The sequence below is a fragment of the Mus caroli genome, unplaced genomic scaffold (genome assembly GCF_978045245.1).
Source record: "Mus caroli unplaced genomic scaffold, Mus_caroli_1 scaffold_4, whole genome shotgun sequence".
Lineage (NCBI taxonomy): Eukaryota > Metazoa > Chordata > Mammalia > Rodentia > Muridae > Mus > Mus caroli.
Window position 1 is genome coordinate 140,331,397 of NW_028227259.1, and position 14,559 is coordinate 140,345,955.

At 51.8% G+C, this 14,559-nt stretch overlaps 1 protein-coding gene across 3 annotated transcripts in view; it reads left to right on the forward strand.

Annotated features, from left to right (window-relative positions):
* The window catches only part of Rasa4b (RAS p21 protein activator 4B), a 28,014-nt gene that overhangs the window by 2,639 nt on the left and 10,816 nt on the right, over nt 1-14,559 (forward strand). For 2 of the 3 annotated variants that reach the window (XR_015047005.1, XM_085837297.1), the window contains exons 2-11: nt 2,508-2,564; nt 4,399-4,512; nt 4,951-5,012; nt 6,328-6,457; nt 8,745-8,826; nt 9,634-9,765; nt 11,665-11,756; nt 13,693-13,810; nt 14,033-14,183; nt 14,408-14,472. Coding sequence is in view for 2 of the 3 variants with exons in the window: in XM_085837297.1 (XP_085693423.1) it covers nt 2,508-2,564; nt 4,399-4,512; nt 4,951-5,012; nt 6,328-6,457; nt 8,745-8,826; nt 9,634-9,765; nt 11,665-11,756; nt 13,693-13,810; nt 14,033-14,183; nt 14,408-14,472 (1,003 nt within the window). In the remaining variant the exon portion in view is untranslated. Of the gene's footprint in view, nt 1-2,507; nt 2,565-4,398; nt 4,513-4,950; nt 5,013-6,327; nt 6,458-8,744; nt 8,827-9,633; nt 9,766-11,664; nt 11,757-13,692; nt 13,811-14,032; nt 14,184-14,407; nt 14,473-14,559 lie in introns of those variants that run through there. The other variant, XM_085837298.1, reaches the window with a different exon arrangement.

Here is a 14,559-nt window from a genome sequence, read left to right on the forward strand (position 1 = left end):
AAGTCTCACCAGGGCGGAGAGTATATGAGAAGGGAACAGGACTGCTGCTGGGCCTGCTCTGTACACTGGGGACCTGTCCATGCAACCCTGTTCCTGCATGACCCTGTTCCTGCCTTCTGGGCCATTCTTCCAGTCCTCACTATTCAGCCCACCCCGTTATGTTCCTACCTCTGAGCCCTTGCTATGATTGGTCCCGTTTAGAAACACCATTCACTCAGGCATCCAAGGCTGAATTCCGCTGGAATGGCAGTGAAAAGGAGGGTTCTCCACCCCAAGGAACCTCTGAGGTAGGCTGCAATAGCAAGGCAGAGGGGACCCTCTGGCAGGTCACAGGCCAGACAGAAGCTGAACCCTGTGGCACAGTGCTCAGGAGGCAGAGGCAGGAGGATCAAAGGCCCGAGACTAGGCTGGGTTACAGAGTGAGAAGCTGCCTCAAAAAAAAAAAAAAAAAAGGAAATAACAGAAAGACCGCCCAAAGGCTGCTGGAGGCTGCTCTGTGGTTTAGAATGCTTTCTGCACTTGCAGAAGACCAGGTCAGTTCCCAGCATCCACGTGGGGCGTGTACCTCTGCTCCAGGCATCCAGCATCCTGGGGTGCACTTTGGGGCCTGGAGTCTTCCAGCTTTGGGCTGCTGTGATGCACATTAGGGATTCTGGAAGGAAACTCACTGAGGAGAGGACTTGTGTGATCACAGACATCAAGAGTCAGGGATGGCTGGGCGGTGGTGGCCTTTAATCCCAGCACTTGGGAGGCAGAGACAGGCAAATTTCTGAGTTCGAGGCCAGCCTGATCTACAGAGTGAGTTCCAGGACAGCCAGGGCTATACAGAGAAACCCTGTCCCGAAAAACCAAAAACCAAAAAAAAAAAAAAAAAAAAAAGAGTCAGGGATGCCACCAGTATCGATAGTATCGATGACCTTGTGTGCACCAGCCTTTTGCTGTCTCAGAGACTCGGGGAAGCTACTCTATGAGTTGGCGTTACACTTCCCACTTTCCCAAAGCCAAACAGTCTGGGCAGATGTTTCCTGTTTTGTTTTTGTATTTGTTTTGTTTTGTTTTGTTTTTGAGGGGGGATGCAGGAGACTTTTGATCCCAGTGGCATCTCCTGCCTCAAAGGTCCCATTAGAAATTTATTGAAACCGGGAACAAAACTGAGAGGCAGGCCTAGGATTCCTCCCCCCACCTCCCTCATGAGGGTCTCCAGGGGAGGTGGCTCATCTGTTTGGCCCTGGCCTAGAATCCCCCAATGAAGTGCCGAGGACGTGGCTAAACAGCATAAACACCTGTTTAGAATCTTCCCTTGACAGCCTGGAGAACATGGCTCAGCCTTAGACCCCTCATTTAACATTCAGGAGAACCCCGGGATTGGGTGGGGGTGGGGTGGGGTGGGGTGGGAATTGGGAAGTAGAAATTGGAATTCCCCTAGCTTCAATCATATAAATACACTTCCTTTTTATAAATGGCAAACCCCAGGGATAGTTCTACACATACCCTCTCTTTGCCCACTATTCTCTCATAACCTGTAGAACCCAAATCTAGGATTTGGCATATATATATATATGCCATATACATATATATATATGCATATATATATATATATATGCCAAATGTATATGTATACACATATACACCAAGCCCAGCACCAAGTCCTGGGCTTGCCTTCTCCAGTCCTCCTTTTTCAGGATTATCCATTTAGTAAGCAGTAGGCCCCTGTCTTGGGCCAAGTCCTGTGCTCAGCTACAAGAGAAGGTACTTACACATGCGTAGCTCACAGCCCTGTAGGTAGGACACTCCTGCCAGGCCTGGGGTGCTAAGGATCAAAGTGTAGCAGGAGGGTTAGCCGGCCAGATCCCAGGGGAGCCCTACTGTCTCCGATGTAGGAGAGGGTTCTTACTGGAGAAGGCTGCCCCATGAGGCAGGGACGGTAGGGTAAAGACTTAGAGGGAAACATACAGGGAGGTCAGAGGTGCGGAAAGACGCCTGGCCCTTGTTGCTGAGACTGTTAAGGGTGAGGAGGAGCAGTGGGCAGAGAGCCTCACCTGGGAGCCAGATCTGCCCTAAAGCCTCACCTCTAGTGTTTCTTACAAGCTTCACCCCCAGCAAGCTTCTCTCTGGCCCGGCAGCGAGAAGCTTCCCTACTAAGCCTCCACCACCCCCAGCCCCACCCCTATAGCCTCCCAAGCCCCGCCCAGGTCCTAGCTTTTTACAAAGCCCCGCCCCACAGTGGTTCTGTATTATTGGGCTTGTCCTACAACCCCTTCCTCAATCCCTCCAGCAAGGGTCCCTCTCAGTGCTACATACCCTGGCCCCACCCCAGGCCCCTCTAAACTTGTTTCAGTCCCACTGAGGTTGCGCCCCCAGTCAATTTTCCATCTTAATTTCTCACTCCCTTAAAGTCCCTAGCCCCGTCCCCAACACCGTCATGCCTCCTAAAGTTTATCCATGATCCCAGCCTGGTCCTCATCAGTCACCTAACCAGCCCTGTCCCTTGCCGGTATGTTTTGCAGCACGGGCAGCAGCGACCCCTACTGCATCGTGAAGGTGGACAATGAACCCATCATCAGGTATGGCTTCCTTCCTGAAGCTAGGGGGCGGGGCTGACCTCCCTCATCCAGCCACCTGCTCCTTCGGGATTTGGATGAAGGCCCAGAGTCCCTTCGGGACTCTCATACTGTCTCAGTGAGAAAGACCCACCTAGAACTCGTCCTGTCAATCATAGACCTCAAGGCTATCCTTGTCTACTGCCCTGCAGGTGTGCAACTGTCACCTGCCCGGGTCCATCTTTGTAAACTTTACCACCCAGAGAGACTTAGTGATGGGCAGTTCCAGAACTATCCACCAGTCTCTCCACTAACCCTTTATCAGCCCTTCGGGATTCATTACAGCGGCTACTGTATCATTAAACCCCATTTACAGACGGGGAAATAAGGCTCAGACTAAGTCATTTGCCCAGGGTCTCTCACGCCTAAGAAGCTGACAAACCCAGGTTGGAGTCAAGTCTGGCTGACACCAGAACTTTGTTGTGCTCTGACTTGGGGCCCCTCTCTCTGAGAGACTCTTTTAGAGATTATTCTTACTCAATCTGTTCTTCAAGCCCAGAAGAGCTACTTCCTCTGGCTGCACTGTCTATCTGCCTGATTTCTTCCTCTTCCTCTTCTCCCTCCTCTTCCTCCTCCCCCTCCCCTCCTCCTCCTCCTCCTCCTCTTCTTCTTCCTCTTCCTCCCTCTTCCTCCTCCTCCTCCTCCTCCTCCTCCTCTTCTTCTTCTTCTTCTTCTTCTTCTTCTTCTTCTTTCTTCTTCTTCTCCTTCTCCTTCTTCTCCTTCTTCTCCTCCTTCTCCTCCTTCTCCTCCTTCTCCTCCTTCTCCTCCTTCTCCTCCTTCTCCTCCTTCTCCTCCTTCTCCTCCTTCTCCTCCTCCTCCTCCTCCTCCTCCTCCTCCTCCTCCTCCTCCTCCTCCTCCTCCTCCTCCTCCTCCTCCTCCTTCTTCTTCTTCTTCTTCTTCTTCTTCTTCTTCTTCTTCTTCTGTTTCTCTGTGTAACAACCCTGCCTGTCCTAGAACTCACTTTGTAGACCAGGCTGATCTCAAACTCAGAGATCCACCTATGTCTGCCTCTCTTGTCCTGGGATCAAAGGCGAGTGCCACTACTGCCCAACCTAATTTTTTTTTTTTACATTCATTTATTTATTTAGAGGTGAGAGAAGAGAGCATGCCACAGCTTGTAGCTGGATGTCCAAGAACAATCTGCCGGGGTTGGTTCTCTCCTTCCACCGTCTGGGCCCCAGGCCGTCCGGCTGGATGTTGGATGAGCTAGCTCACCAACTCCAACCCATGGGCTGCTGTTGCTGTCCTACCCTGCCCCTCACCCAGACCCCACTCTCTAAAGCTACTGGGCTGTACAGCACATCTGGACTGGGCAGCCATTGCTGATCCCTAGTATCAGTTGGCAAACTAAGCCTAAGCTTGGGCTTTCTTTAAACCATGGGCAGCAGGCAGGGAGAGGGACATAGCAGTTCTAAGTGTAGCATACAGACAGAAACAGAGACCGCTGCATTCCTCATGACCTGTCTGAGAAGTAGTGGGGACTGCCCTCTGAGCTTCCATTCCGGCCCCTCATGACTTCAGCTCCCACGAAACCCTATTGAATCCCATGAATTGACTGACAGCTTTGTTCTTGGGGGAGGGTGTCCCTGCTTCGCCACGATACCACTACCTTGAGCTATTGTCAACCATGGGGTCGGTTTCCCCAAATGTACAGCAACTGCACATGGATCCAGGGTGAACAGGAGGCCACCAGCTAAGGCGGGAAGATGGGAAGGGTCCGTTCTATGCGGTTACCAGGTATCAGACGCAATGACGTTGTGGGTAGCTTGGCCAGACCTTGAGGTGTCTTCTCCTACAGGACAGCCACTGTGTGGAAGACCCTGTGCCCCTTCTGGGGTGAAGACTACCAAGTACACTTGCCCCCCACGTTCCACACGGTGGCCTTCTATGTCATGGATGAGGATGCCCTTAGGTAAGCTCACCTGCTCTGCAGCTGGACCAGGATGTGACCATTGCTGTGACTGCTGGTCTCTCTGCGTCCTCTTTATAGCCTGGTGGGGATGTCCAGAGGGCCTGAGGAGAGGTGGGACTGTGCCTGCGTATTGACCTGCCACACACAAATGTATGCATATGTGCACGCATGTGAGCACAAATGTGCATTGTGGTATGACCTATGAAGTGGGCACCCAGAGGGCATGGGTTTGGTGTGTTGAAGATCTCACATGCAGAAGTGTGTCATGTACCATGAGAGTGTCTACAGCCTGCACAGGCATTCTGTGTTCTGCTCTATTGTGCCGTCCTGCAACTGATGGCTCCCTGGAGGATGGGGGCAGAGCTGTAAGAGCTGAGCTTGCTGGGCTCCAGGCAAACTGGTTTCATAGTTCAGCTCTGACTCTATCTCCACCCCTAGCCGGGACGATGTGATCGGGAAGGTCTGCCTTACGAGGGACACGCTAGCCTCTCACCCAAAGGGTAAGATGCCCCACTTCTCCGCTGATCTACTTAGCATCTGGCACTTCTACCACTCAGTGTAGCTCTTATTTTCCACCGGGTCCCTCCACATGAGTCCCAAACCCTAGTGAATTGGCCTGATGCTGGTTCAGACTGCAGGGCCACTTGGATTATTTCTTCCGGAATGCACACAGCCTGCCCAGGTCTCACTGTGTAACTTCAGACAGGTCTCGACCTCTCTGGACTTTTCAGATAGTCGAGCCCAGGAGTTCATGGGTGCTTTGGGCTCTGCCAGCTGAGCCTTTGACTGGGCCCCTGGCTTCCTGGGGCACACACCTGTTCCTGTCTGTGAGGCTGGGGGTGGGGATGAGGGGGTGGCAGACTTTGCTGACTCACAAGACCTCCTGACATGGCCAGGCCAGCAGCTTCTCTTGTGGCAGCCTGAGCTGTCCAGGTGCCCTGGTACACTTCCCTGCGGTGGGTCCCTTGTAGTTCCCATCTGGTTTTCAGATCATCATTCCTATAGCCTGGAGGGAGCCACCGTTCTCATGTTTCAAGGTGGGAAAACTGAGGATAGAGTAGAGATTTCCACAACCAGTGGGGGTCAGGAGCCTGTAACCAAAGGCCTAGGAGCTGTGTTTGTGCATGCCTGTAATCCTGGCATTGGGGAGGTGGAGGCAGGAGGATCGGGAGTGGGAGGTCATCCTCAGCTATAGGATCTGAATGGGGCTAGCCTGGGCTACATGAGATTCTGCTTCATAATTAAAAAAAAAAAAAAAAGGAGTGTGTGTGTGGAGAGACGGCTCAGTGGTTTAGAGCACCAACTGCTCTTCCAGAGGTCCTGAGTTCAATTCCCAGAAACCACATGGTGGCTCACAACAAATGGGATCTGATGCCCTCTTCTGGTGTGTCTGAAGACAGCTACAGTGTACTCATATAAAATAAAATAAACAAATCTTTAAAATATAGGGGACTAGGGAGGTGACTTAGCAAGGAAGGGTGCTTGTTGTGAAAGCAAGAGGACTGGAGTTCAAATCCCCAGGACTCGAGTAAAAACGAGGCATGACTATTTGTGACTATAACTCCAGCATTGTCAGGGACAGGAAGATCCCGAGAGTTCCCTGGCCGCTCAGCCTGGCTCAAATGGGCATAACCCCACACAATCAATAAACAGATATCTCAGCACTTCCAACTGCTGCTCAGCCCCTGCGCCTCAGTTTCCCCCATCTGTCACTGGAAATATCCAGAGGACTCCAAGGGAGTGATGGGGAAGCTATGGTAGGTCGTCGGGCGTGGAGGGGTGGGGCCCATCCTTGACTGACATGAAGCCCTGCAGGATTCAGTGGATGGACCCACCTGGTGGAGGTGGACCCGAACGAGGAGGTGCAGGGTGAGATCCACCTGCGCCTGGAGGTGGTGCCAGGGGTCCATGCCAGCCGGCTGCGCTGCGCGGTGCTTGAGGCGAGGTGAGACGGCTGGGGGAGGGGTGTGGGGGAGGCCTGGTCGTCTCTTCTTCCTCCTCCTCCTCTCAAGAGATGACCTGACTGTCCAGATGCCAGAGCCCCGACTCTGACGGGGCTTAGTCTAAACGAACAATTGATCTGAATTTTCTTGTTTTGTTTTGTTGAGACAGTTTCTCCGTGAAATTGCCCTGGCTGTCCTGGAACTTGGTCTGTAGACCAGGCTGGGCTCAAACTCCTAGATCCGTCTGCCTCTGCCTCCCAAAGTGTTGGGACTAAAGGCGTGTGCCACCACCTCTGGACTCTGAATTCATTCTCTCTCTCTCTCCCTCTCCCTCTCCCTCTCCCTCTCCCTCTCCCTCTCCCTCTCCCTCTCCCTCTCCCTCTCCCTCTCCCTCTCCCTCTCCCTCTCCCTCTCCCTCTCCCTCTCTCTCTCTGTAGGTGTGGGTGTGTCTGTCTGTCTGTCTCCATCTCTCTTTTCTCTTTTGAGACAAGGTTTAGCCTTGTAGCATTGATGACCATGATCCAGGGTCCTCTTACCTCCACTTACCTGTTCTGGAGTTACCTGTGTGAACCACAATATCCAGTTTATGCTGTGCTAGGGCGCAGACCCAGGGCAAGCGCTCTACCAACTGAGCCACAGCTTTCCTGGCTTTTATTATGAGAAAGGGTCTTCCTCTGTAGCCCAGGCTGGCCTTGAACTCATGACCCAACTGTCACATCCTCCTGAGTGCTGGGATTGTAGGGGCCCCACCTTACTCGGCCTGAAACCATGCTCAAAAGTGGAACTTAGGTCTCAAAACATAGGGGAGCAGAGTAACCCTGGCTGACCCTGGTGCTCTCTCTGTAGATCAGACTGGCCTCAAACTCATAGAGATTCTCCTGCCTCTGCCTCCCTGAGTGCTGAGATTGAAGGCACGTGACACCATTGCCAGGCTGTTTTGTGAATCCTTGAACTGTGTTCAGATACCAATGTCCCACTCTTAGGTCTGGGTTTCCTTAGCCAGACCCAGTACATAAACTTCTCCTGTGTGTGTTCACATGTGCATATGTATGTGGTATGTGTGGCATGTTTGTGCATGTGTATGGTGTGTACTATGGTGTGGGTGTGTGTTGTGTGTCTGTGTTGTGTATGCTCTCTCATGGGGTTGGAAGGAGAAAAGTTCTTGATATGTCCAGGCAGGGTGTGGGGGTGGGATAATAGCTGGGATGGCTCTGTGGGCCTGAGTCACCTGTGACAGGTCCAACTTCAGCCTTGGGGTATTTTTAACTGCTGTCCCCACTCCTGTCTGGGCCTGGTTGTGACTCACAGACACTTCCCTTCTGGCTCCAGCCTTCTCCCTGTCCTGTGAGTGTGAGTGTGTGTCTGTGTGTGTGTGTGTGTGTGTGTTTGTGTGTTCTCCTCTCTCGTGGAGGCAAAGGGAATAATAACATGTTCAGACAGGGTTGTGGGAGGGTTGGTCTCTCCAGTCCACCCCTGGGCAGCCTCCAGCCAGCCAGTTCCACAAAAGAAACTGAATATGCCCGAGACAGTTAGCCCATTTGGGAGGAAGTGGTCTCTCTGGTCAATGGAAGGATGCATGTTACGTGATTGACACTTTGAATAGCTTGAGGCTGCCCGGAGGCTGGAGCCTATCTGCCCCCATTCTTCCTCTCATCCACCATCCCCTCCCATCTGCCTCCACCCACCCTCCTCAGCCATGCTGGCACAAGCTGCCTCTGGCACGGTGTTGTACACTCATGCTCATGGTTGCATACAGTACCAAACCTCAGGTCCTTGGGACATCACTTAAGCATGCATTGCAACTCATCACAGAAACATGTGCCCCCCGCACTCCCCTGCCTCTTCGCCACGGACTCCAGCCAAGCCACACCAGCCTCCTCTATGCAGGTTGGGGAGGGGAGCTCGATGCCCACACCTGCTCTTTGAGACAGTCTTGCTATGTGTCTCAGACTGACAGTATGTCATTCAGGCTAGCCTCAAACTCACGATCCTCCTGCTTCAGCTTCCTGAGTGCTGTATGACTGGTCGTTCCCAGCTGTTCCTGCCTTCTCTTCTGTTGAGCAAGTCAGGCAGAAGGGTATCTCTGGGAGACTAGCGTTTGGTAGCCTTCACAGCCGGTAGGCAAGGGGCCGTGAGTGATCGTAGTTGGGGAGAGAGAGTTGCCATGCAGTCAGCCAGTATGATGTCCAACAGCCATGAATGAGGCAGCCCTTCCCAGCCTGCTGTATTCACTCCATCCTGCAGACAAGCTGCAGGAGCAGTAATCCCCTGTCCCCATTTCACTCCCAGGGACTTAGCACCAAAAGATCGGAATGGCGCATCTGACCCTTTTGTCCGAGTGCACTACAATGGCCGGACCCAGGAGACCTCGGTGAGGACACTGGAGGGACTGGAGGGGATGGAGTGGGGGGGGGGTGTGTGTGAAAACTCTGGAACAGCTTCTGAACCTTGATTTTCTTATCTCTGTGAACATCATCTGAAGAGCAGAGCGTGGCACCCTGCAGGAGCTTGTCCAGAGCCGGTTCTCAGTGCAATCTCTGTTTTGTTGTGTGGCCTTAGATGCGTTGCTTGTTCACTCTGGACCTCAGTTCCCCCTTGGAGAAATGTCCTATCTCTCATCAAGTACTTCTTCAATACAGGGGATTGAATCCTGTACTCGGAACATGCTAGGCAGGGGTTCTACCACTGAGCCACGCCCCCAGCCCCTCCCTGGGGAATTGTAGGCAGGGGCTCTACCATTGAGCCACACCCCCAGCCCCTCACTGGGGGATTCTAGGCAGGAGTTCTACCACTGAGCCACGCCCCCAGCCCTCTTCTCATATTTATATATTTGTAGGTGGGTTGCTTTGGGGACATCCTTTACCCACTCAAAAATTCATCTCATATTAGCAGCAGGATTCAGGCACCGCCGCAATCATTATTTTCCTTATCCATAAGTTTGAGGGTTTTTTTTTTGTTTTGTTTTTTTTAAGAGTCACACTAAGTGGCACAAGCTGGCCCTGAACTTTTAGTCTTCTGGCCTTCTGGGTAGCTGGAGTGACAGGCTTGCTCCACCACTGCTGGTTGGATCTGGAAGCATTTACCAGTACAGAGCCAGAGGAGATATCTGGGGGTAGTGGTGCCATATGCTGGCACTGGGTAGCCCTGTGAACTGAGTCCACTATCCCTTTTGGAGCAGGTGGTGAAGAAATCCTGCTACCCACGCTGGAATGAGACATTTGATTTTGAGTTGGAAAAAGGAGCCTCAGAAGTACTGCTGGTGGAGGCCTGGGACTGGGATCTTGTTAGCCGGAATGACTTTCTAGGCAAAGTAAGTATCAGCCCTACCATACCCTGCTTCAGCCCATCCCATCCTCACATGCGCAGGCTACACCTCCAACCTGCCCAGGCTATATTCCATTCCTGCTATGCCGCTCACTTTCTCAGACAGTAAAATTAGGATTGCTCACACTCTGGTGGGCAAGGTGCCCCTCTGCCCTAGGAGAACAATACTTGAAGGCAAGCCTAGTGGCACAAGCCTGCCATCCCAGATATTTGGGAGGCTGAGGCTGAGTGAATTGAAAATAAAAAAAAGTAAGCCAGGCATCGCAGCTCGTCCAGCACTTGGGAGTCGGAGGCAGGAGGATTGCTGCAGATCTGAAACTACCATGGATGACACAGTGAGATCCTGTCTCAACAACTGAATTACAAACCAGGCTTGGTGGTGCATGTCTGCAATCCAGCAACTGGGATGTGGGGGCTGGAGGATCACTAGTTCCTGGAGTACCTAAGACCCTGTTCAAAAGAAAGAAAGAGGCCAGGTGTGGTAGTGCACTCCTTTCATCCCAACACTCAGGTGGATCTCTGTGAGTCTGAAGCCAGCCTGGTCTACAGAGTGAGTTCCAGGCCAGCCAGTGCTACACAGTTGAGACCCTATCTGGAAAACAAACAAAACAAAACAAAACAAAACAAAACAAAAAGCTGACTTTTTAAAAAATTTAATGTCTTTTTTTTTTAATTTTAAGAATGTCTTTTTTTAAAAGATTTATTTTATTTATATGAGTACACTGTAGTTGTTTCCAGACAGACCAGAAGAGGGCATCAGATCCCATTACAGATGGTTGTGAGCCACCACGTGGTTGCTGGGAATTGAACTCAGAACCTCTGGAAGAGCAGTCAGTACTCTTAACCACTGAGCCATCTCTCCAGCCCCAGAAAGTTTCCTTTTAAAAAGGAAAACAGCTGGGTGTGGTGACGCACGCCTTTAATCCCAGCACTCGGGAGGCAGAGGCAGGCAGATTTCTGAGTTCGAGGCCAGCCTGGTCTACAAAATGAGTTCCAGGACAGCCAGGGCTACACAGAGAAACCCTGTCTCGAAAAACTAAAAAAGAAAAAGAAAGAAAGAGAGAGAGAGAGAGAGAAAAGAAAAGAAAACAATGAATGAGGCTCTTGTAGTCTTCAGGGTTCTCTAGAGTAACAGAACCTATAGAAAGGAGAGAGAGAGAGAGAGAGAGAGAGAGAGAGAGAGAGAGAGAGAGAGAGAGAGAGAGAGAGAGAGAGAGAGAGAGAGAAGGGGGATTTATTGGAATGACTTACAGGCTGTGGTCCATTTTGTGAATCCAGTAGTCGCTCAGTCCGCTGAGACAGCTGGTCTTCAGTGTATGCTGTAGTCCCGAATAAGTGGGCTCTAATGTCATTGAGGCAAGGACAAGCAGGCAGAAAGCAAAAGGTTACTACATCAAAGATCCAAATTAGTAGGGCTTCCCTGCAGACGATGGTGGTGCACACCTTTAATCCCAGCACTTGGGAGGTAGAGGCAGGCTGATCTCTGAAGCTCAAGGCCAGCCTGGTTCTCAGAGTAAGTTCCAGGAGAGCCAGGGCTACACGGGGAAACCACTCCCCACCCCCCAAAAAAGTAGACCGTCCCACATCAAACTAAGCAGAAACCCCTCACAGATGTGCCCTCAATTTTTGGGTTTCAGTTAATTCTAGATGTAGTCAAGTTGACAGTCAAGTCATCACAGTTATTGTTGCCTAATGGCCTCGCTCAGTGGGAGAGCACCTACCTAGAATTTACCAGGGAGGAGAGAGGGGTGAGGCTCAGGGGTGGAGTACTTGCTTAACATCTGTGAGGCCCTGGGTTCTATCCCCAGCTTCAGAAAAAGCGAGAAGAAAGCTCCGTACCTAGCCAGGAAACCTGAGTGTTCCAGCCTTGTCTGCCCTATTCCAGGTGTCGGTCAATGTCCAGAGACTTTGTTCAGCCCAGAAGGAAGAGGGCTGGTTCCAGCTGCAGCCTGACCAGTCCAAAAGCCATCGAGGCAAGTGAGTGCTACCAGCGGGCCCTGGGGTGTGTGCTGAGGAAGAAAGGTCAAGTGTCCCCTGGTCCCAGCACCTTTCTCGGCTAGGTGGGAGCTTCCTGCTCCCTTCTTACGTTCTTGTCCTCTGAGCTCAATGTTGTGCACGAATCTCCTGGTTTTGTATATTCTGGCATTTTCTAGAACGTGTCCTTTCCCTTTAAAGGGCTTCCTTGCAGTTCCATGGTCCCTAGAGAGAGTGCCCCGGAGCCATGACTCTGAACCTCAAGAGTCTCCAAAAACAGAGGTGCAGGGCGAGGTTGGGGTGTACCAGTTGAAGAGTGCCTGCCCTGTGGGCACAAGGCCACGGGCTGGGTTTCCAGTACCACCGAGGTGCAATTCAGATAAGTGCCAGCACACGTTGGGCTCAAGATGGCTCAGCAGGTCATCTAGACTCTCTAGCTATGCAGTGTGGCCCGTGCACATGGACACATGGAGTGAAGCAGAGTGACACATGCTCGTAACTCCCGTTTTAAAATTGGAGGCGCCAGGCGTGGTGGTGCAGCCTTTAATCCCAGCACTTGGGAGGCAGAGGCAGACAGATTTCTGAGTTTGAGGCCAGCCTGGTCTACAGAGTGAGTTCCAGGACAGCCAGGGCTATACAGAGAAACCCTGTCTCGAAAAACAAAACAAAACAAACAAAACAAAAAATTGGAGGCTAGTTGGGTTGATAAAGCCAGACCCTATCTCAAAATTAAATTTTAGATAGTTAATTTTTTTTTTGGAGACAGGGTCTCATGTAGCCCAGGCTACTCCCCCCCCCCACTGGATTATGTGCCACACTGGGGACCAAACCCAAGGATTTATTATGCTAGGCAAGCACTCCCACTGAGCTCCTTCTGAGATTCTTTTAATGGAAGAATGCAAGCCAGATGAGGTGGTTCACACTTGTAATCCAGGCCCTAGGGAAGCTGAGTCAGGTGACTGCAGAGTTCCAGGCTAGCCTGAATCTACAAGGTGTGATCTGGTCTCAAAGAGGAAAAAAAGATCGCTGAGAATTCAAGCCACCACATTGTTACTAAAAATTTGCTAATGTAACTTGGTGTCTTGTCTTTTCTGCTCAGTCTGGTAGCCCCATCTAGAAAATTCTTTGGCTTGTTTTGGTCTCCCTCACACCCCTTGGTAGACTGAGCTTCAGATCCCTGAAGAAGGTCCCACATCCTTCGTCTGTGTTCTTCTAGGCCAGGGGTATGCCCAGCCTATGACATCTGTACAGCAGTCTAGGACAGTCTGATGGCTTCAGTATTTGGGGTGTGTGCCGGCAGCGGCTTCCTCAGTGTGCTCTGTGTGGAGGATGATGGGAGCCACTAAACAGCAACTTAGTCAAGGTCTTCTCCAAGGGCAGTCGCAGGGAGAAATCTTTTTTTTTTAAGTTATTTTATTTATATGTAAGTACACTGTAGCTGCCTTCTGACACACTAGAAGAGGGCATCAGATCCCATTATAGATGGTTGTGAGCCACCACGTGGTTGCTGGGAATTGAACTCAGGACCTTTAGAAGAGCAGTCAGTGCTCTTAATTGCTGAGCCCCACAGTAAGAAATCTTGGTGGCTACATTTACTATGTACGGCATGAGGCCTAACTTACTTGAGCCTAAATTTTCCTGTTAGCTTAACAATTTGCTTCCCAGGTGATGGGAGCTTGGGATGCACAAGTGGAGCAAGGAGGCATGGTGGACCTAGCTTTGGAAACTGGTGTGTGTGTGTGTGTGTGTGTGTGTGTGCACGCGCTTTGGGTAACAAGTCGGGAAGTGTCTTGTGGGAAAGGCCCAGTGGGAGGGGAGTAGCTGATGGATGTAAGCAGAGAGAATGCATTGCTAATCTCCAAGGCCTGAGCCTTTGTGAGTGGGCCAGGCCCAGGGAACTGAGGTCCCTGGTGGAGACATCACAGGCTGCCCATTGCAGGGGCAACCTGGGCTCCTTGCAGTTGGAGGTGCGGCTGCGGGATGAGACAGTGCTGCCGTCCGTCTGCTACCAGCCCCTGGTACAACTGTTGTGCCAGGAGGTGAAGCTGGGCACTCAGGTGAGGAGCCCCTGAGGGAGACTGGGAGCAGCTGTGGTTAGATGAGCAGTTCACCTGTCCCGAACCCATTCTACAGAGCAATAAACTGATCCTTGGGTCTGGGAGGTCACTAACCAATGTCCAAAGGGCCCCACTCTCTGCACCTTCCCATGATGCTCTGAGGTTTTAACCCTGGGGAGGTTTAGGTTCTCTGTGGGTTTGAGCATTTCCCCCTTTCTGCAGGGCCCAGGACGGCTGATTCCTGTCATTGAGGAGACAACTAGTGCCGAGTGTCGCCAGGAAGTGGCCACCACCCTGCTCAAACTCTTCCTGGGGCAGGGGCTGGCCAAGGACTTTCTGGATCTGCTATTTCAGCTCGAGCTGGGCCGCACCAGTGAGGCCTGAGAGGACTTGTCCCAGGCAGGGTGGAAGAGGCTAACGGCCCCTCTAAGGGGCCAGACTGCTCCCTTCCTAAAAAGAATAGTCCAGGCGGGGCAGGTGGTAAGGGTTGAGAAAGGCATTTACTGAGAGGCTAAAGACTCCATTCCCGAGGTCCTCTGTTTTCCTGCCTCCAAGGCCTTGACCCAGTCCCCTGCCCACTAGAATTTCTGCTTGCAGGTGAAGCCAACACCCTCTTCCGGAGCAATTCTCTGGCCTCAAAGTCCATGGAGTCTTTCCTGAAGGTGAGATTGTATGGTCATCTCACAGACAAAGACTCACGTCCACAGAGGGTAGTTCTGCCTGTGTCTAGGGCCCTTGAAGGCCAGACA